The sequence below is a fragment of the Zootoca vivipara genome, chromosome 14, assembly GCF_963506605.1.
Source record: "Zootoca vivipara chromosome 14, rZooViv1.1, whole genome shotgun sequence".
NCBI lineage: Eukaryota > Metazoa > Chordata > Lepidosauria > Squamata > Lacertidae > Zootoca > Zootoca vivipara.
Window position 1 is genome coordinate 53714039 of NC_083289.1, and position 22468 is coordinate 53736506.

The following is a 22468-nucleotide window of genomic DNA, read 5'->3' on the forward strand; positions in this document are numbered from 1 at the left end:
TGGGGGCAGAATCTGGTGGTTCCTGTAGGAAGTTTGAATCCAGCGCCCAGAGGGAAGCGGTGGGCTCCCATCCCATAGGCTCCCATAGATGTCGGATGGGGAAGAAGAGCCTTCAAAAATGTCCCTTCATCTTGCAATAAAATAAAGGGCCCTGTAATATGTCACAGGTGTGAAATGTGGATAGCTCAGTTGGTTAAGGTTGCAGGTTCGACCCTCATATGAGACAGCTGCCTATTCCTGCCTTGCAGGAGGTTGGACTGGAGGATCCTCAGGGCCCCGTCCAACTCAACAATTCTATGAGAGAAGAGGGAGGTGTTTTCCTTCATGCCGGGGGGGGGGGATTTGTCCAGAAGCAGGTGCCCAGCCTCTGGTGGGCCTGTCCTGTCCCCGTTCAACGCAGAGGTTATTCCAGACCTGGAGGGCACTGCCTGAATGCCCAGAACCAGCCAAGGGCTTGCTTCAGAAGGCATAGCAACACCCACACATGCCCAGGGTGCTCAAGGCGGCTTCAGCAGCCACCCTCAAACAGCCCAGCGTTGCCCCTCCAAGCTTCAGCCTATGTGTGACCTCCAAAGGCCCCTGGGGGGGGGCAGCAATGCCTCCTCTCCCTCCCTCCCTCAGCAAACGGAGCCAGCGAGTCACCCCCTCCCCCACCTGGGCAACCACAAAAATGTCCTCTGGAACCTAATATCCCAGCCTTTGTTCTCTCCCCAGTGAGAGAGCCCTGCTATTTGGCTTCCCCTCCTGCCTTTATCTTAGGTCAACAGAGGGGCTGAGGGCTCCGCCTTCCTCTCGGGTTCCTCAAGTGCTTTCCTCTTTCTGTTGCCCCGCAAAAGAGCCCGCAGCTGCTGCCACCCTGGAGAAACTGGACTGCCCCCCCCATCAGATGGCAGGAACCCCAACACTGCTCAAATCGGTCTTCCTTTCCTTGGGGCGGGGGTTATGGAGATCACAGAGTTGGAAGGGACCCCAGGGTCATCTTGTTGAACCCCCTACAATGCCCACCCTGGGGCCCAAACCCAGGACCCTGAGAGGATGGGCAGCAGCCCCCTCCCTCTGGCCGCTGCTCTGGGCAGGAGCCCCTTGATGTCTGCTGAGGCACAGAGGAGATGGAAGGCTCTTTCAAGGGCTGTGAGTGCCTGGGGGCCTGCTCCTGAGTTAAACTGTTGGGCACACACTTGGCAAGATGCCCGCTGGCACAGCTCCCAATGTTGCAGAGCCAAAGGGTCCGCTTTGAGAGTGACAGATCCGTCCTCCCTGCCTAGCAGGATCTGTGAGCCTCGACCAAACCCCATGAGAGTATACACACACACACACACACACACACACACACACACACACACACACCCCAACACAAAAACACACAGTTCTGGCTGGCCCATGCTGGCTCTTTGCACGTGCCCAGAGGGCTTTTGGCTGGCCTGTCCTACTGTGGCTTCTTGGAGGTTGTATCTGCAGGTGGGGGGGGGCTGCCTGGGTACCTTCCCCTTATAGCTCTTCTCTGCCACGTACTGCGGTAAAGAAGAATAGGCGAAAGATGTGCTTGAGTCACAGATGGAACAAGGAACTGGATCCTAGACAAAGGGTGTCAGGCAACTCTGGCTGGCACAGAAATAATGCTCCTTCCTTCACTCACCCAGCTGGTTTTGACCTTGTGTGTGTGTTAGGATCCTCCTTCTTGCCCCAGGCCCCACCATTCCCCCCCCTCCGGGCACAGCCCCTCTGCCAGCAAAGCCTGGCATAGCCGCTTCTCAGCTTGCTCGCTGGTGGGGCTGAGCACTAAATTGGGGTGTATGCTTCCCTTCTGGTGTTTTGCGCCTTCTCTGCCTCCCCCCCACCTACTGGAAATAGAAGCCCCTGCGTGGACCTGGCAGCTAAGACCACAACCATGAGGCTGGGGAGATCCTGCTCCCCATGCCCTCCAGTTAGGTTGGGGGGGGGTCTCTGCTGTAGGTCCTAGGCCAGTGGTTATTTGGGGGTCTTTGGACTAAACGTCAGGAAGAACTTTCTGACTGCAAGGGGAAGGTGGCAGACTCCTTCCTTGGAGGTTTCTAAACAGAGTTTGGATGGCCGTCTGTCATGGATGCTTCAGCTGCAATTTCTGCAAGGCAGGGGGCTGGGCTGGATGACCCTTGGGGGTCCCTTCCCGCTCTACCATTCTATGGCTCTATGGAGAAGGCAAGTGCAGTTTCTCGGATGCTGCTCATGAGGCCCTTTGGGAAGACCCCTTTCCTGACCCCTTCCTCAAAATAAAGAACCAGCCCTTCGAGCCAGCTTGACCCAGCGGTTCCATTGACCAACGCGTAGCTTGGATCCTGCAATCGCCCACAGTGGTTTGAAACCTGCGGGTGCTGCCTGGCTTTTTTTTTTAATAAAGAAGAACCAGCCCTTCCTGCCCCCACCCACCCAGCCCAGCTCAGTCACCCTCTGAGACACCCAGGCTCCTTAAGCGTCCCTGGATGCGCCTGGGTGCCAGCCGCCCCACCCAGGCCTCGTGCCGGGATGATCCTGCAGCCAGCCAGGCGTGCTGCCTCTCGGAGGCGCTTCTGCCGCCAGGTGGGAAGACCAGCTGAGCCTGTTTGTGGGGAGGAGGCCCGGCTGGGACCGGTTGAGCCGACTCCAGGGCTCTGGACATGATCCTGAGTCATGCAGGGAGAGGACACGCAGCAACACTCCACAGCACTAGGAAGGAGGGCGGGCGCCTTTCTCCTCCTCTCTGCCTCACCTTTGGGTCTCCCACTTGCAGCAGATTCTTCAGGGTGTCTTCTGCTTTTGCCGCAAAAGGTTCCCCCGGCAGGAGGAGGGCGACTCCTTGTGCGTGCCAGGAGTTTCCTGGGAGGGATCCAGGCACCCCCTGCCTCTGCCAGCCTGCTGGGATACTGACCCCGCCAAGTCTCTGCCTGCCTGTCGCAGGACTCTTCCCATGCCCTGAGCCTTTGGCTCATTAACTGCCCAGCCCTGGGGCTCCCTCGATTTGCCTCCCTTTGGGGGAATTCTCTGTCCTTGATGGGTTTCCCCTTTAGCAGCCTCTGGGTCTCCTGAGCCCAGCCAGGCAGCCAGGGTCCCATCTGATTTGGAGAAGGCCATGCCCCAGGCGTGTGGTTAAACCACAGGTGGCGCTGTGGTTAAACCACTGAGCCTAGGGCTTGCTGATCAGAAGGTCGGCGGTTCGAATCCCTGTGACGGGGTGAGCTCCCGTTGCTTGGTCCCAGCTCCTGCCAACCTAGCAGTTTGAAAGCACGTCAAAATGCAAGTAGATAAATAGGAACCGCTACAGCGGGAAGGTAAATGGCGTTTCCATGTGCTGCTCTGGTTTGCCAGAAGTGGCTTTGTCATGCTGGCCACATGACCTGGAAGCTATACGCCGGCTCCCTCGGCCAATAATGCGAGATGAGCGCGCAACCCCAGAGTCGGTCACCTAATGGTCAGGGGTCCCTTTACCTTTACCTTTATGCCCCAGGCAGCTGGAAAAGGGGTGCAGGTGGTAAGCAAGGGAGACTTCCTTGCATCCCCAAACGAGAGACCAAAATAGCCTTCCCAGGTCAGGCAACAACAGCTGCTCTCTTGGGGTGAGGACTGGGCTCCTGGGAATTTTGCCAGGCTTCTCTTGCCACCCCGGGTGAGGGCCTGGCCTCCGCTCCCTCCTCCAGCGCCCTCACGAGCGTGGGAAGGCCAGCTACCTGCAGAAGGGGGAGGCTGGCAGTGCCAGGGCAGCGTTGGGCTGGAGCCTCCGTCAGCCTTGGGGTTGTATATTACAGGAGACTGACATGGGAAGCCATAAACTGGAGGCAGGGAGGGGGAGCAGGAGGGGGGAGCTGCCCAGAGCTGTTCTCACAGTCCTGCGGAGCAGCCAGGGCAGAGAGGGCACCATCAATCAGTACTTGATAAGGGGTAGCTCAGTAGAGCATGGGACTATTAATCTTGGGGTCGTGGGTTCGAGTCCCTTGCTGCACAAAAAGATTCCTGCATGGCAGGGGGTTGGACTAGATGACCCTCGGAGTCCCTTCCAACTCTGCAATCGAATCCTGTGAATCGAATCCTAATTCCCAGCAAACTAGTGGAGGTAGACATTTTGACTCTGTTATAAGAATTCTAAGGTGTCATAAATAAAATGAATGTTCATAGGAGCCATCTTGACTCTGTATGACCCCAAATATTCCTCTGCAGAAGGAAGTACCTTGGAAAAACCTCTCCCAATGGTTCTTTTCCCCTTTCAAATCCTACAATTCCTGTCTTACGGGCTTAGTTGTGTAGGAATAGGGTGGGCCTGTGATCTGTATCCAAGAACTAAGGTATTGACCATCTCAAAAGAATGGTCAAACTGCCCAAGTAATACAATCAGCAAAACAGTATCAGGTACCTTGACAGACAGGAGAGAATATTGCTTCTTTTGTTTATCTTTTGCAATGATTACGTCTTTCCTCTCGTCTAACTTCTCTGCTTATTAGATTGATTTATACATCTGTCAGGAGATTTGTGTTTCCTATATAAATTTTGAGATAATCATTGACTATTGCCCCATCTTTGTTGACTCTTTGTGTGGCGCTGCCTCTTAATCTCCCAGATAATTTTGGAAGCTGTGAGTACTCAATCACTTTTTCTTACCAGTCAGTTTTTGTGGGAATGTTATTTCTTTTCCAATTTCTGGCTACTAGAATCCTAGCTGCGATGGTTGCGTACATAAATATAGGACGGGCAGTTTTTTAAAAGTTTCTCGTGACACAAGACCAAGTAAAAAAGCCTAATTTGCGACTGCTGCTGGTTTTGGAGGGAGCAAGTCCCACTGGGACTTGGATGACTTGGATGATGACTTGGATGATGGGCTTGAGGGCACCCTGAGCAAATTTGCAGACGAAACCAAATTGGGAGGGGTGGCTAATACCCCAGAGGACAGGATCACACTTCAAAATGACCTGAACAGATTAGACAACTGGGCCAAAGCAAACAAGCTGAATTTTAACAAGGAGAAATGTAAGGTACTACACTTGGGCAAAAAAAATGAAAGGCACAAATACAGGATGGGGGACACCTGGCTTGAGAACAGTACATGTGAAAAGGATCTAGGAGTCTTGGTAGACCACAAACTTGACATGAGTCAGCAGTGTGATGCAGCAGCTTAAAAAGCCAATGCAATTCTGGGCTGCATCAAGAGGAGTATAGCATCTAGATCTAGGGAAGTAATAGTACCACTGTATTCTGCTCTGGTCAGACCTCACCTGGAGTACTGTGTCCAGTTCTGGGCACCACAGTTCAAGAAGGATACTGACAAGCTGGAACGTGTCCAGAAGAGGGCAACCAAAATGGTCAAAGGCCTGGAAACGATGCCTTATGAGGAACGGCTTAGGGAGCTGGGTATGTTTAGCCTGGAGAAGAGAAGGTTAAGGGGTGATATGATAGCCATGTTCAAATATATGAAAGGATGTCATATGGAGGAGGGAGAAAGATTGTTTTCTGCTGCTCCGGAGAAGCGGACACGGAGCAATGGATTCAAACTACAAGAAAGAAGATTCCACCTAAACATTAGTGAGAACTTCCTGACAGTAAGAGCTGTTGGGCAGTGGAATTTGCTGCCAAGGAGTGTGGTGGAGTCTCCTTCTTTGGAGGTCTTTAAGCAGAGGCTTGACAGGCATATGTCAGGAACGCTTTGATGGTGTTTCCTGCTTGGCAGGGGGTTGGACTGGATGGCCCTTGTGGTCTCTTCCAACTCTGTGATTCTATGATTCTATGGGGAATGATGATGCAGCTTGCAGGAAAAGCCCTCTCTTCCTTCTGCCTGTCTTGAATCTTAATGTTTAGCTTTAGTGGATGATCCCAGCAGGGCTGTGGTGTTAGGAAGAAGAAACCTCTCCGTCCACTTTCCGCCTGGCCCCTCCGGCCACACATTGCCTTCTCTCTCTCTCTCTCTCTCTCTCTCTCTCTCTCTCTCTCTCTCTCTCTCTCTCTCTCTCTCGTCGAAGAAGTCCCCAAGCCCTGCCACTTTCCCTCTCCTTCCGCCCCCTCATCCTTTCGGCCTCCCTCTTCGGAATCTTCCCCAGCCCTCCAATATCCTCCGCTCTTCCTCTCCCCAAACGTTCCCATTGCCAAATTCTTTCGGAGAGTTGTTGCTGTGTGCTACTGAAACAGGAGATAAATGGCACGGGGCGATGCTTGCATTGGCGAAAGGAGCTTCTCAGGGAGCCAGAGAACGAACTGACTATAGAACCATCTAGCTCAGAAGGGGCTGGATTCACTGGCAGGATTGGAATAAACTTTCACAATTTCATTTGAGGAACAGATATTTCAGAGAAATGATAAGGGATTTTATTTTTGGGTAGGTAAAGCAGGATACGATAAATAAAACTAAATAACTCAGCAGAGGGCGAGTGGAGAGAAGTTCAGAGGAGGGGAGGGAGAATAAGTGTAAATAACACAATGAAGGAGATTTGTATCATTAATTGTTATAAAATTCAATAAATATTCAAAAAAAGAAAGAATCATCTAGCCCAGGCATGCCCAACTTGCGGCCCTCCAGATGTTTTGGCCTACAACTCCCATGATCCCTAGCTAACAGGACCAGTGGTCAGGGATGGTGGGAATTGTAGCCCAAAACATCTGGAGGGCCGCAAGTTGGGCATGCCTGATCTAGCCCAAGTATCCCCAAACTTCGGCCCTCCAGATGTTTTGGACTACAATTCCCATCTTCCCCAACCACTGGTCCTGTTAGCTAGGGATCATGGGAGTTGTAGGCCAAAACATCTGGAGGGCCGCAGTTTGGGGATGCCTGATCTAGCCCATGGCAGGAATCACAGCAGAAGGCTATTGGTTTGTCTTTTCTGGTTTTTATTATGTATTTAGTGTTTTTACCTTGTATTATTATTATTATTACAGTATTATTATTATTATTATTATTATTATTATTATTATATTTAGATTTATATACCGCCCTTCCTCCAAAGATCCGAGGTTGCTTCACCAAAGAAAAACATGAGATAAAAGCACAAATAAATAGTTAAAACCAAGACAAAACAATACCCTGCTTTCCCACAGACACATCTAAAAGAATATTGTAGAATATTGATCAGCCCAAGGCCTCCTTGAAGAGGAATGTTTTCGCCTGTCGCCTAAAGATACATAATGAAGGCGCCAGGTGAGCCTCCTTGGGGAGAGCATGAATGAAGGGTGGTATACCAATAATAATAATAATAATAATAATAATAATAATAATAATAATAATGGTGCTTGTGCCCAACCCCAGCCGCTGCTCTTTGTTTGCCCTCTCCTCTCAGAGGTGACCCTTTTTGTGTGTGTTGCAGGGCCCTGATCCCACTCTTTGACCCCAGCACCGGCCTCCTCATCCTGGCAGGGAAGGTAAGCGCTCGCCCCTTGCCCTCCTGGGTCTGCTGGCTCTTCCCTCCCTCCTTCCCTGGGGAGGCCATTTGCAGGGGAAGGAGCCAGGATTTGGCTCAGTCTGGCCCTTTTCTTTCAGGGGGAAAACGTCCTCTTCTGCTACGAGGTGCTGCCCAGCCAGCCGGCACTGGCAGAAGGTGAGTATCCGAGACCCTCTCCAGATGTTTGGGCTCCTGGCCCAGGTGCTGCTCTTCCTGGCCCTGGAGAGAGTTGGGCATCAGGCCTGGCCCCTTGTGTGCCCTCCCTGGTCCTGCCCAGCCTGGCACTGCCTGAGAGAGAGGGGAAAGCCTTGGGGAAGAAGACCCATGGCATGAGAACACCCCAGGCAATGCCAAGCTGGGTGGGCCTTCAGTGGCTTGGGCTGTCAGCAGAAAGCAGACCCTTCCTCCTGCCCGTGTCTGAGTCTGCAGGTTCCAGGTGGTGCCCTGCTCACGTCCTTGCCCCACAGATGCCAAGGGAGGAGTTGGGAGCAGAAGGGGCAAGTTGGCACTGGCAGAGGGGGCACCTCCAGGGCAAAAAAAGGCCCTGCTGTTTGGCACCTCCAGGGACTCAAACCCTGCTCTGCCTTTGGCTTCCACTTCTTGGGCGAGTAGCCAGCTGCTGGGCATCCCATGCGTGAGCATTGTGCCAGGGCCTGCTATTGGGCACCTGCGAGTGCCAAAGAAGAGGATTGCCAATTTAGGGTCCTGAAAGTCTCTCTCTCTCTCTCTCTCTCTCTCCCTTTTGCCCAGTCAACCAGTGCCTGACAGAGACCAAGTCCCAGGGCATTGCCCAGGTGCCCAAACTCGCCCTGGACATCATGGGCTGCGAGGTGATGCGGGTCCTGCAGCTGAGCGAAGCTGGCATCGCCCCCATCAGCTATGTGGTGCCCCGGAAGGTAAACAGGCAGCGTTGGGGCATGGGCGGGCAGAATAAGAAGGGCCGGGGGGCCGGGCCTGGAGGTGGCCGGTCCCACGGGGCTCACTCGCAGCCTGTCCTTCAGTCCACACAGGAGTTCCACAAAGACTTGTTCCCCGACTGCGCAGGAAACGTCCCTGCGGCCTCCGCACAGGCCTGGTGGTCCGGAGACAACAGCCAGGTGAGAGCCCTCGTCTGCCCACCCACCCCTTGCCCGTCAGGTGGCTGGTGTTGGCTGCTCTGGGCTGGAAGAAAAGGCCAAGGGAGAATGCCCTTCCCCGAAACAACAACTCTGCTAGCCTCTCCAGCTCCTCTAGACCCCAGGGAGTCCTCTGCTGGCCTGACCCAGTCTTCCAGGTGGTGCCTCGGGAGGCTTCAGAGGCCGGGCGGTGCCCTCTGTGCCACCCCGCCAGGCCATGAGACATCTCTGCTTCTGTGCACCCCCTGTCTGCCAAGTTTCCCCTCAGCTGTGCCTGAAACTTGGAGGGCAGTGTTAGAAACGGGGGTAGAAAAGCTATTTGCCACCCGGCTCCTGGAACATGGCTTGCCATTTCCACACACCCCCACCCCCACCCCAGGCAGCTGCACTTTCTAATTATTTTTCCGAAACCCATGAACTAATAAACCATTCGCATCAGTGACACATTGTTGATATCTCATTTTTAATAGGAATTCTTAATTGGACCCCGCAAGCATAAATGGGGCTCAGCCCCCGCAATTGTGGCCAAAACCATAAGTCATTTGAGTAATTAATATTTACAAATGCCGGCATGTGTGTTTGTGTATGTATGTATGCATATGCATGCATGCCGGTATCTGTAAATATTAATTACTCAAATGACTTAAGGTTTTGGCCAGAATTGCAGAGGCCGGGCCCCATGTTATTACATACGTTATATAAAGTATTGTGCTAGATTTGAACTCACATGTTTGGGGTGGGGTGGCATTTCTCCCTCAGCGCCAGCAGCGGCCATGTTAATATCGGTTGCCGGATGCAGCCCCAAGACTTCTCCAATTGCTCACCACCATACAATTCCCTGTCACAAAATGCACCTGGCGCCCGGCTAATTTTGACCCCTGTTGGGGAGGGAGGGAGGGAGGCTTTCAGCAGCTGCTTCGGAAGCCTTTGCTAGACGGCCCCCCCTTGCCCCACAGCAGGGCAGCAGGGCTCTCCATCGTGGCCCCACCTAGATCCTGCCCCAGACCTTCTGCCACTGGTTCTCTCTCCCAGCTGCTGACGGCTCCCTCTCCCTCCTCCTCCTCCTTCTGTTCTCAGGTGGGGAGGATCAGTCTCCATCCTGCCCAAAGGCCCAGCAAGGCCTTCATCTCTCCCTGCCTCCAGGAGCACCAAACCCCCGACCTCTCCGCCCAGCCAGGGGCAGGGGACCAGGCTGAGGACCCAGAGGTGAGTGTGAGTGGTGCCACTTCAAGAGCCCCCAAACCCCCGGCAAGGCAGTCCTTCTGCTTCCCCCCCCCCAGACATCTCCATTTAGAGTTACTAGTGCAGGAAGTTGTGGTTTCTCCTCTGCGGGGGGTTGAGCTAGATGGCTCTTGGGGGTCCCCTCCAGCTCCACAGTTTGGCGGTTCTACGGCTAGATGGCTCTTCCCTGCTCTGGAAGGCTGGGCAATGCAGACGCAAAGATGCTCCTGGGAAGACAAGCCTGGCACCTTTTGGAAGGGGCCGCCTCTGCCTCCCCAGCCTCCTGGCACCTGAATCATAGAATCGTAGAGTTGGAAGAGACCACAAGGGCCATCCAGTCCAACCCCCTGCCAAGCAGGAAACACCATCAAAGCATTCCTGACAGATGGCCGTCAAGCCTCTGCTTAAAGACCTCCAAAGGAGGAGACTCCACCACACTCCTTGGCAGCAAATTCCACTGTTGAACAGCTCTTACTGTCAGGAAGTTCTTCCTAATGTTTAGGTGGAATCTTCTTTCTTGTAGTTTGAATCCATTGCTCCGTGTCCGCTTCTCTGGAGCAGCAGAAAACAACCTTTCTCCCTCCTCCATATGACATCCTTTCATATATTTGAACATGGCTATCATATCACCTGTGCTCATGCCAGCTGCAGGCTTGGAAGCCAAGGTGGGGATGGGGTAGAGCCCCAGGCAGAGACCAAGGCCCTGCAGAGTCCTTTCCAGAGGGCATCCTCTGGCCTTTGGGCCTCTCCAGAGCTCTCCTGACAACCTTCTGCCAGGCTCCTTCTCCCCTAAGACCTTAAGACCTTAAGCATCCTGTTCTCACAGTGGCCAGCTAGATTTCCTGCAGGATCTGAGCACAAGAGCCTTCTCCCCCTTTGGGGTTTCCAGCAACTGGCTCCTCCTCTGACTGTGGAGGCAGAGTAGAGCCATTGTGGCCACGAGCCATCGAGAGCGATTCCCCGCACCTCCAGAGCCCAGGGCGTTTGCTACCGTGTTTCTCCTAAAATAAGACACGTCTTATATTAATTTTTCCTCCAAAAAAACACACCACGGCTTATTTTCAGGGGATGTCTTATTTTTTAATTAAATAGGGTACAGCAATCCACATTTATTCCATTATAATTAAGTTGCCCTTGCCGTTTGCTGGCTCTTGCTGGGCTGGGGCTCACCGCAGCGTGCGCTGCTGGCTTAGCCGGCTCCCGTTCAGTCGGAGCGTGGCGCGGCGCTGGGCTGGGGATCGGCGCGGGGATCTGGGGCTCCTGCCGGGCGGAGGATCGGCGCGGCGCGCACTGCTGCGTTCGCCAGCTCCCGCTGGGTCGGGGCTCGGCAAAGCGCGCGCTGCTTGCCCTTGCCGTTTGTTGGCTCTTGCTGGGCTGGGGCTGCTGGCTTAGCCGGCTCCCGTTCAGTCGGAGCGCGGCGCGGCGCTGGGCTGTGGTTCCTGCTGGGCTGGGGATCGGCGCGGGGATCTGGGGCTCCCGCTGGGCTGGGGATTGGCGCGGCGCGCGCTGCTGTGTTCGCCGGCTCCCGCTGGGTCGGGGCTCGGCAAAGCGCGCGCTGCTTGCCCTTGCCGTTTGCTGGCTCGGCGCGGGGATCTGGGGCTCCCGCTGGGTCAGGGCTCTGCGTGGTGCGAGCTGCAGGTCGCGCAGGGTCCTGCTACTGTAGTCCGAGGCTCTGCGCAGCACGTGCTGCAGCTTCTCCCGGCTCCCAGTCCTTCTGCACTCCACGTGGGCATCCGCTTCCGGCAATGACAGGAATCTTCCTTTTCCTGTTCCTTACGGAAGCGCCATTCAGCACGGTACGGTAGGTACCGGTACCCCTAAGACGTCTTATTTTCGGGGGATGTCTTATATTTTTTTGCCTGTAAAAGATCGTGCCATGGCTTATTTTAGAGGCACGTCTTATTTTAGGAGAAACACGGTAGGCCAGGAGCACTGTGGATCTTCTATAAGTGGAAGGGATCTAAGGGTCCTCTAGCCGAACCCCCTGCAATGCTCTGAGGCTTCCTCTCTCTCCCTCTCCCAGGCCAGCAGCCCCCTCTCCTCCCCCGCCAGCTCCCTGACGTCCCCCTCTGGCGCCACAACACCCTCCCTGTCAGCCACCAGCGGCTTTTCCTCCAGCCCCAGCCAGCGGTCCCTGCAGAGCATTCTGGGTAAGCCTCCTGCCACCCCACCCCCCCAGGTGAGGGAATGGTGGGCCCCACAACCTGTGCCGCTCAGAGGGTGTTTTGGGGACCCCTGGCAGATCCTCTCTCCCCACCGCGCTGCCGATGCACAGAGGTGATTCTGCGTTTTCCCGCACAGCCAGGAGGGGAGAGAGGGTGTCCCTTCCTATCTCCTGCCCCCCCTCACCCGCCTCTTTGCCCCCAGGACCCAGCTCGGGGTTCCGCCACACCCAGGGTGCTGTCCTTCACCGCAGCACCCACATCACCAACCTCCGGGGGCTGAACCTGACCACGCCGGGGGAGTGCGACGGCTTCTGCGCCAACCGGCACCGCGTGGCCATCCCACTGCTCTCTGCCGGAGGGCAAGTGGCTGTCTTGGAGGTAAGGAGGCAGAGGCCATGACAGAGGGGGCGCCTTTTAGGCTCCCTGTGGGGCAGCTGCCCAGCCTGATGCCCGCCTGCGTTGGCAGAGCCTCATAGGGGAAGGCCCCCCTGGCTGCACTGCCAATCGCCAGCCTCACATGCGTGAGGCTCGGCCTCCAGGAAGGGCTGTGAAGGACCCAGGGGAGCGTCTGCCCGTCAGGGTTGGCAACACTGGGCTAGATGCCCCACGGCTCTGTCTGGGTGGCAGGCAGGCAGCTTCCAATGCTTTCCATCTTTGGTCCTGAGCCCCTTGGTTCCTGAGAGCACCAGCACCTGCCAGCTTGCCCACTGTGGGAATGTTGTGGATAGTAGGAGAGGATATATTGATTACATATTATCCTCCCTCCCTCACGCTAGTGAGTTACATATAGCAGAGCTCATTCAGATTCGTCTGAATCTCTTTAGCAATCCAATGTGCCATGCTCAGATTGGAGTATATTCCTGATGAGACCCCTTTGATTCCCTCCTAAAAGAAATAAAGACACAAGAGTCTTCCTTATAAGTAATGAGAAGTTTACTCACATTCAGTTCACAGTTGGATCCCTGAAGGCAGGCTTTAGCCTATACAGATACAGTGCGGCTTACACCCTCGTAAGGATGGGCCCATGTGCTGCTGGCAGAGAGCCAGCAGACAGCACCAGGACCAGTGGCCAAAATGGAAGAGAGGAAGAAGGCTGTTTGACTGGACCTTTTGTGGGGTCTGCAAGGGTCACGCCCACCTACCTGGTCACATGCTCCAGACCAGGTGTAACAGGAAGTTGAACTGGCTGGATCAACATCCCCCTGTCTGTTGCCACTCTAGGCAATCAAGGAATGTTACATTTGACTGCTACAATGGATTACATCCCATACCCACTGGCGCGGCAGAAGTGGGGTGCCTGTGAAGGGCCCAGTCTTGGAGGGAGGGCAGAGGAGAGGGTCCAGCACCTGTCCCCCCCTGCCTTTCTCAGAGACTCACCCTGCCCTCCTCCCCCAGCTCTCCAAGCCAGGCCGCCTCCCAGACACATCGCTCCCCACCATCCAGAACGGGACGCCCGTCTCTGACCTGTGCTGGGACCCCTTTGATCTGCAGCGTCTGGCGATTGGTACGTGACCTCCCCCCCCCTCCCGCCCGCCCGCCCGCCCCGGAGCTCCTGGGCCCACCAAGAAGCCACCACTGGCCTCCGGACTTCCTGCGGGAATTCCCAAAGCAAGCCCTGCTCTCTCGCCTTGCCTTCCTGCATCGTCTGGGCATCAGGGTGGGGGGTTCTCTGCAGCCAGGGTCACGCTCTGCATGGCACGATGGGCTGTCACACTTGCCCCCTTGTTTCCTCCGGTGCAGCGGGAGAAGACGCCAGGATCCGGCTGTGGAGGGTCGAGGAGGGAGGTCTGCAGAAGACAGTGGTGGAGCCTGAGTTGGTTCTACAAGGTGAAGCTCCCCCTGCCCCGCTTCCCCCCCTCCCCACTCCTCTGGCTTGAAGGGGTTTGGCCAGCTTATGGCAGAGCCCAGCTAGCAGGCACCTTCTCTCCCCACCCCCACCCCCCAGGCCACACAGAGAAGATCTACTCCATCCAGTTCCACCCCCTGGCTGCAGACATCCTGGCTTCCTCATCCTATGACATGAGCGTCCGGATCTGGGACCTGCGTTCTGGCGGGCAGGTGCTGAGGCTGGAGGGGCACAGAGACCAGGTAGGAAGGCCCAGCAAGCAGCTCTGTTCCCTCCATTTCTGCAAGGGGTGGGGGGCACCAATTCATGCCAGACAGTCCCCCTCCTTCCCAATTGCTGACTTTACCCCATTTGCCTACCTATAATCCACAATTTTATATTTTAAAAAAAGCATTTCCAGGTGGTATTACAGTGTATGAGAATATAATCAACAAAAGCGCCTGTAAAAATAATAATTCCAAGTGGCTAAAAAGGAAAGTTAATACAGTGGAACCTCGGTTTTCAAGTGTCTCGGAAGTCGAATGATTCAGAACCCAAACACCAAAAAACCGGAAGTGAATGCTTCCGTTTTCGTACGCACCTCGGAAGTCAAACGTCTTCCGAGGCGCGTTTCTCCATTTTCTCAGATTAATATATATTTTTTTTATAAACAAAAATTAAAAGAAATACAACAATACAAACAAAAACAAACAAATCATTAGGTGACTTCCCTCCGTCCCTTCCTTCTGGATTTCATTATAACTCCTCTTTAGCAATTTATTCATCATTATCATTATACATTTGTTAATTTAATTAATCCATTTCCTAATAACCTTTCTGTTGTGTATTGAGTCAAAGGATTTTATATCTGTATTATTATTGTCTGTATTTGCATTAGGATAAAGTAACTGCCTTTTGGTTCCAGAGGGTACAGCTACTATTGGTTCATTTAAGCTGCTGTATTTGGATCCTCTGTCTTATTGGTTTCCTCCAAAAGGCAGCACTGTGATTGCTTGATATTGTTCCCTCCAAAATGTATCCCTTCCTAGCTAGTCCCCTGTCCCTATAAATGTAGCTTTCCTCTCCTCAGTCTTCAGTCTTGTTCACTTTAATAAAGAGCTGTTACTAGAGAACTGTCTCCAGCATGTTATGTCAAGAGAGCTGAAATCACAAACCCCACGTCACAACAACTGGCGACGAAGGTGGGATCCGGAATGCTGAGGAGCGGTTAAACACAACCCTGCCTCAGAGTCCGGATTGCAGCTGAGAACAAGACTCACTGGCCAGCTGAGAAGACGACCCTGCCCGCTAGGACAATGGAGAGTCCAAGGGTATTGGAGCCCTTCCAGCCATCAGAGCCCCACACCTGGGAAGACTACGTCGAACGCTTTGAGTTCTTCGCAGTGGCTCAAGGGATCACCGATGCCAGCAAAAGAAGGGCCACATTCCTGAGCTACTGTGGGCCCGAGACCTTCAAGCTAGCCAAGGCATTACTTGCTCCAGCGAAGCTGAGTGAGACATCTCTCCAAGATATTCTTGCCTGCCTAACAAGCCACTTGGCGGCTACTGAGACCAAGATGGCCCGGCGGATGGAGTTCCATAAGAGGCAGCAGCATGCTGGGGAGTCTGTATCCGCATTTCTGGCTGAACTCCGGAAGCTCGCTCAGCACTGCGGCTTCCAAAATCTGGAAGAGACTCTCCTGGATCGGTTTATTGGTGGTCTGAGCAGCAAGAAAGCCAGAAGACGCATCGTGGCTAAAGAAGAGGTTACCCTTGCTTCAGCCTTGAAGGAGGCCACCGCCACGGAGAATTATGAAAGAGAGGAGCTTGATGCCAGTCGCAAGGCCACTAAGCCACAGATAGAAGTTGCGCATGCCATGGACGAGCTAGAGGCTACTCCGAGCCAGAGCCCAGTCCGTGGGGTCGAGTTGGTGCGTCAGGCCTGCACAGTGCACAAAGATCGCCGAGGCAGTTGCCCAGGTTGTGGCGGAAACCATGAGCGGAAGAGTTGTCGTTTCAGGGATGCTATGTGCCGGACGTGCGGAAAGACGGGTCACATCGCCAGGGTCTGTAGATCGGCGGCGTCGGGAGCAACAGGAGCACCTAGACTGGAGCATCGCAGACCGCCCACAGCAACTCGTTTTCTAAAGGACTGCCACTACGTAACGGAGATCAACGGGAGGGCCGTGCAGTTTCCAGCGCAAGGCAAGGCACACGTCAAGGTGAAGATTGAGGGTCAGCAGTGCGACATGGAGGTGGACTCCGGATCTGCATTCACCATCGTGTCGGACCAGACCGCGAAGACATTCTTCCCCAGGGGTAAGTTGCCCCCTCTGGAGCCCTTCCCGGCAACCTTGCAGTCGTACTCAGCAGGCCGCATCCATGTTATGGGAATGTGTGCCGTGAGAGTACAGTTCCGGGACAAACAGGCTGTACTCAAACTGGTGATTGCGAAGGGCAGTCGCCCCAGTCTCCTGGGCACTGACTGGTTCCCCGCCCTGGGACTGAGTATCTCAGGGCTTAATTCAATCCAAACCTGCCCTGAGATGAGCGAGGCATTATGCAAGGAATTTGCTGGTCTCTTTAATGGAAAACTGGGTTGTTATAAAGGGCCCCCAGTTGACTTCGAGTTGGACCCCGGTGTGGCCCCAATCCGACTCAAACCAAGGCGAGTGCCATTTGCACTGCAACCCAAGATCGAGGCAGAGCTGGATAAATTGGTCAAGCAGGGAGTTCTCTCACCCGTGGACTCTGCTAAGTGGGAGACTCCAATCGTCACGCCCCTTAAAGCAAATGGGGAAGTCAGGATATGTGCAGATTACAAATGTACTATCAATAAGGCACTCAGGGGAAACTCATACCCCATTCCAGTCGTATCACATCTGTTGGCTAAACTGGCTGGGGGCAAGGTGTTCGCCAAAATTGACCTGGCACAAGCTTACCAACAGCTGCCAGTAACCCCACAATCAGCGGAAGCACAGACTATTGTCACACATAAAGGGGCGTTCAGAGTTAACAGATTACAGTTCGGAGTTTGTGTGGCCCCAGGGATTTTTCAAGGGCTCATGGAACGCCTGTTAAGAGGTCTGCCGGGGGTCTTGCCATTTTTTGATGACGTTTTGATTGCTGGAAAAGACCCACAGGAACTGGTTGCGCGTGTCCGTGCAGTGTTGCTCAAGTTCAAGGAGGTGGGGTTGCAACTGAAAAAAGAAAAATGCAGTTTTGGGGTGCCAACTGTGGATTTCTTGGGGTTTAAAATTGATGCATCAGGCATCCACCCCACAGATGCTAAGATTAAGGCCATCATCGAGGCACCACGACCACAGAACAAGACGGAGTTGCAGTCATTCCTGGGACTTATTAACTTTTATCATTCGTTCTTACCCCAGAAAGCTTCGGTAGCTGAACCATTACATAGACTATTGCAGAAAAAGAATGTGTGGCGATGGGGGCGGGAGCAGCAGAAGGCTTTTGACTCCTTGCGAGGAATGCTGAGTAGCAGGAGCGTCCTTGCTCATTATGATGAATCAAAGCCGCTGGTCCTGGCATGTGATGCCTCTCAATACGGTCTGGGGGCTGTGCTGAGTCATAGGGAACCGGATGGGTCGGAAAAGCCCATCTCTTTCTATTCCCGTACGTTGTCGCCCACAGAGCGCAACTATGCTCAAATTGATAAAGAGGCACTGGCTATTGTGTCCGGAATCAAAAGGTTTTATGATTATTTGTACGGTCGCCATTTCTCCATTGAAACGGACCACAAACCACTGTTAGGGTTGTTCAACCCAAACAAACAAACGCCACAAATTCTCTCCCCCAGAATGTTGCGTTGGTCAATATTCCTGAATGGGTTCCAGTACACCTTGACCCATGTGCCGGGGAAACAGTTGTGCCATGCTGATGCGCTGAGTCGATTGCCCCTTCCTGGCGGGAGCAATGAGGATCCTGCTCCGGCGGAGCACATTATGATGCTAGAAACACTTCCGGGGGCTCCTGTAACAGCTACGGATATAGCTGAGAAAACTAGGAAAGATGCTGTTCTCTCCCGTGTGCTCACTTGGGTGGGGAGGGGGTGGCCAGGTGGTCCGCATGAAGAAAAATTCAGGCCTTATGCGACAAGGCAGCACGAATTGTCCATGCATAAGGGTTGTCTCCTATGGGGAGATAGGGTGATCATCCCAGTACCACTGAGAAACAGGGTTCTTGAGACGCTTCACATGGGACACCCGGGAATGGTCAGGATGAAGTCGCTAGCCCGATGTTATGTGTGGTGGCCTGGAATGGACCAGAACATAGAACAATGGGTACGAACATGCAAGGCATGCCAAGAGGTGCGGCCAGAAGTGGCCAGAGCACCAGTCCACTGGTGGGAGCAGTCCAGGACTCCCTGGAGCCGGCTGCACATAGATTTTGCTGGGCCATTCCAAGGGAAGGTCTTTTTGGTTATCGTTGATGCATATTCCAAATGGTTAGAAGTGGCGATGGTCCCTAGCATGGCATCAGCTGCCGTAATCAAGGTGTTGAGGCAGCTGTTTGCTACCCACGGGTTACCTGAGACCATTGTATCAGATAATGGGGCAGCTTTTGTATCCCAAGAATTCAGGGCATTCTTGGCTGATAACTTTATAAGAGGGGTCACATCCGCGCCCTTTCACCCATCCTCCAATGGGCAGGCTGAGCGCATGGTAAGAACAGCCAAAGAATCCATTGCGCGCTTAATGGAGGGTAACTGGTCGGCTCGCATTGCGCGAATGTTATTTTTGCAGCATGCGACGCCGTGTACTGCGACGGGCAAGTCGCCAGCCGAGCTGCTCTTAGGTAGAAGACTGGTAACGGTGCTGGATTATGTCCACCCAGATAAAATGCCAAACCGTAATTCAAGAGCAACCCCCCAGGCTAAGACTGACACAACAAGGTATCTCGCCCCTGAAGATCTGGTCTGGGTGAGGAACTATTCACGAGGTCCACGGTGGGTGGCCGGTGTGATCACCCGGGCTAGTGGACCTGTGTCCTATTATGTGACCTTGGAAAATGGGCAAGTTTGGAAGAGACATATAGATCAGCTGAGGCGCCGGGCGCTCAGCAGGGAGGAGTCAGATAATTCATCCCTGGCTAATGACGCACAGCTGCGAGACCAGAGTGAAGATGGCCCAGAGGTGCAGTCACCAGGGGCTTCAGCAAATGAACCAGGGTCTGCTAGTCCTCAGGATGACGAGGTACAGGTCGGGGACCCTGAGATGTCTGGGACTCCATCTGTTCCTGACGAAACCCCTATAGCAGCCCCTCCACCACAGGTAACACCCAATCCAGAACCTGCAACACCTGTTGTCAGGAGATCAGGTAGAAGTTGTAGGACCCCACAGTACCTGAGGGATTACGTCTGCTGTGCTCACTAGGGGGGGAGGGGTGTTGTGTATTGAGTCAAAGGATTTTATATCTGTATTATTATTGTCTGTATTTGCATTAGGATAAAGTAACTGCCTTTTGGTTCCAGAGGGTACAGCTACTATTGGTTCATTTAAGCTGCTGTATTTGGATCCTCTGTCTTATTGGTTTCCTCCAAAAGGCAGCACTGTGATTGCTTGATATTGTTCCCTCCAAAATGTATCCCTTCCTAGCTAGTCCCCTGTCCCTATAAATGTAGCTTTCCTCTCCTCAGTCTTCAGTCTTGTTCACTTTAATAAAGAGCTGTTACTAGAGAACTGTCTCCAGCATGTTATGTCAAGAGAGCTGAAATCACAAACCCCACGTCACAACACTTTCCTCCATTTTCTCAATGGAATTTGCTGACCGTCCATTGCACCTCGGTTGTTGAACGTTTTGGAAGTCGAACGGTCTTCCAGAACAGATTACATTCAACAACTGAGGTTCCACTGTATTACAAAGGCCTGTCTAAAATGAAGTACATTTTTCAAAAGGCATCTGCCCAGAGGGAGGGAGGGAGGGAGGGAGGGAGGGAGGGTGGGTTCCTGCCTCACCCTCCAGTGGCAGGGAGTTCCACAGGGCACAGCCTGCCGTGTTGAAATGAAAGCCAGCCGAGACTGGGAACCATGTGGGGAGGCACCAGAAGCGCCCCTTCAGAGGATGCTGGACCTGGAAGGAGCCCCTAGTGCCCACGAGTTAGGACTGGCCCAGCCCTCCTGAGGCCCATGTGCGGTGAGGGGGCTGACCCCCTTTGTGGCCTTTCAGATCTTCAGCTTGGCCTGGAGCCCCGACGGACGCCGGCTGGCCACCGTCTGCAAGGACGGCCGAGTGAGGGTCTATGAGCCCCGAAAAGCTTCCCAGCCCCTGCAGGTGAGTCGAGGGGATGCTTGGCAGGGAAGAGATGCGCAGAGGTGAGGAGGGGGAGAGGGAGAAGGCCTCTTATTCAGGAGCGCGGGGGGGGGGAGGCATGTTCTCCCGGAGGGGAGCGAGCCTAGTAGCCCTCTGTGCTGCGTCTCAGGGCGAGGCGCTGCTGCCAGCCAGTGCAGGCAATTCTGGGAGGGGGGGGTGGACCAATGTTCTGACTCTGTGTGAGGCAGTTTCCCAGGTTCCTATGAGGGAGGGCTTGGCGGAGAAGCAGGTGGCCTCAGCAACTGTTCCCTGTCTTGGGGTGGGGGCACCTAGAGAATAGCCATGGCCCCCTGCTCTCTGAGGCACCCGTCTCTCTTCACAGGAAGGCCCGGGGCCTGAAGGCGGACGTGGCGCTCGCATCGTCTGGGTGTGCGGAGGCAAATACCTGCTCGTGTCGGGCTTTGACAGGTAAGGCTGGCCTCCCCCTCCTTCCAATGCTGCCTCTCCCAGGAGCCCCCGGCAGCCCCAATCCCAACAGCATCTCTTCCACCTCCTCCTGCAGCCGCAGCGAGCGGCAGCTCTCCCTCCACCCAGCGGAGTCTCTGGGGCCCCCGGTGGCCACGGTCGGCCTCGATGTCTCTCCATCCACCCTCATCCCCTTCTACGACGCAGACACAGGTGTGGTCTTCCTCACGGGCAAGGTGAGCGGGGGTGGGGGGCCTGATCCTCCAGGAGCGGCAGCGGCAGAAATGGCCTGCAGGCCCAAGCAGGGTCAGGCCGGGGGGGAGGGGAGAAGATGCTGAGCCCCATAGTGCCAGTGTGGAGGTGCTGCGTGCTACTTCCAGCGTAGGGGAATAGGGGGCCAGTCTGCAGGTGGGCAGACCTAGAGCATCTCTCTGGCTAACAGGAAAAGGGGAAAGGCAAGGAAGTGTGTGTGGGGTGGATGGGGGGGGGTTGTTCGTTCCTGAAGTCAGCAGTTGCTGGCCCCCACCAGGGGGCTGGGCTGGGTGATCGACCTTGCTCTTTCATTTTTCTCTTTCCTTGCCTTGCAATTGTTTTTATTTTCATTTCTAATATGCAACAAGCAATAACAAAGGGGAAAGATCAAAGCAAGACCGGGGAGGGGAGGGGAGGGGAGGGGGGAAGGCAGGCCGGCCTTGAGGAGAGAGGAGGGAGTGGGTCAACTTTCCCAAAACAGCATTCTATTTCCTTCATAAGCTTGACATGAGCCAAGGAGGTCTTTAAATAGGAGCCTCGATGGAAGGGTAGCTTCAATGTATTTGCTTAAATCAAACTTTAGAAAAGCCGTTCTTTGTTTTTCGGGTAGCACAGGGTCTATTTTGTTAACTTTCCCATTAAAGCCGCAGTCCAGATCTGGGGGTGGGAAGAGTCATGCCAGCCTTCTGTTCTGACGCTGAGTCCCGGAGGGGGAGCCTGGCTGGGTGAGCAGCCCCTCTTGACCCTGAGGCCAGCCCAGGTGCCCCCTTTCTAGGTCCCTGCCCTGCCCCCATTCCTTCTGACTTGGATCCCAGACCCCCCCCCTTCCTCTTCCCTCCGCCCTGCAAAGCCTCTTCTCTCTGCCACGTGTTTAGGGGGACTCCAGGGTCTTCATCTACGAGGTGGTCCCAGAAGCCCCCTTCTTCCTGGAGTGCAACAGCTTCCCGTCCAGCGACCCCCATAAGGTAAGGCGGCAGCAATTATGTCCCTGGGAGAGAGGGAGGGGGGCACCCCCTCTTGCCCCAGAGTCTTGGTTTGATTCAGTCCACCCCTCTAGGCTTTCCTCTGCATCCATGAGGGCTATGGCAAGGGTCAGCAAACTTTTTCAGCAGGGGGCCGGTCCACTGTCCCTCAGACCTTGGGGGGGGGGGAGGACTATATTTTGAAAAATAAAAATAAAAAATGAACGAATTCCTATGCCACACAAATAACCCAGAGATGCATTTTAAAGAAAAGCACACATTTTACTCATGTAAAAACATGCTGATTCCCAGACCGTCTGTGGTCTGGATTGAGAAGGCGATTGAGCCGGATCCGGCCCCCAGGCCTTAGGTTGCCTACCCATGGGCTATGGCTTGGTTCCTTTAAAAAGGAAAAGAATGTGGATTTGCAAGATTTGGAGGCGAGGATAAAATGTCCACAGAGCAGCTGTCAGTGAAATCTCCTGCCTCAAGTGGGGAGGACCCCTAAATTTGGAGTTCCAGTGAAGTTCCAGAGGTCTGACTCCTCCGCTCTGCCCCTTATCCGCTCTGCAAAACCTGCTTCTGGCCTGCCCTCTTGTGGTTGTTCTGGGCAGAGCACCTATGGAGTTAGAATCATAGAATCATAGAGTTGGAAGAGACCACAAGGGCCATCCAGTCCAACCCCCTGCCAAGCAGGAAACACCATCAAAGCATTCTTGACATATGCCTGTCAAGCCTCTGCTTAAAGACCTCCAAAGAAGGAGACTCCATCACACTCCTTGGTAGCAAATTCCACTGCCGAACAGCTCTTACTGTCAGGAAGTTC

The 22468-nt window shown here is 54.2% G+C and overlaps 1 protein-coding gene across 1 annotated transcript in view; it reads left to right on the forward strand.

Annotated features, from left to right (window-relative positions):
- CORO7 (coronin 7) overlaps window positions 1–22468 on the forward strand; it is a 90095-nt gene that overhangs the window by 64238 nt on the left and 3389 nt on the right. Inside the window, exons 10-23 of the mRNA XM_035132186.2 lie at window positions 7293–7347; window positions 7466–7523; window positions 8118–8263; window positions 8369–8464; window positions 9560–9688; window positions 11727–11853; window positions 12071–12246; window positions 13264–13372; window positions 13609–13695; window positions 13814–13956; window positions 19880–19984; window positions 20346–20431; window positions 20526–20664; window positions 21556–21645. Of these exons, the coding sequence (XP_034988077.1) occupies window positions 7293–7347; window positions 7466–7523; window positions 8118–8263; window positions 8369–8464; window positions 9560–9688; window positions 11727–11853; window positions 12071–12246; window positions 13264–13372; window positions 13609–13695; window positions 13814–13956; window positions 19880–19984; window positions 20346–20431; window positions 20526–20664; window positions 21556–21645 (1546 nt within the window). The remainder of the gene's footprint in view (window positions 1–7292; window positions 7348–7465; window positions 7524–8117; window positions 8264–8368; window positions 8465–9559; window positions 9689–11726; window positions 11854–12070; window positions 12247–13263; window positions 13373–13608; window positions 13696–13813; window positions 13957–19879; window positions 19985–20345; window positions 20432–20525; window positions 20665–21555; window positions 21646–22468) is intronic.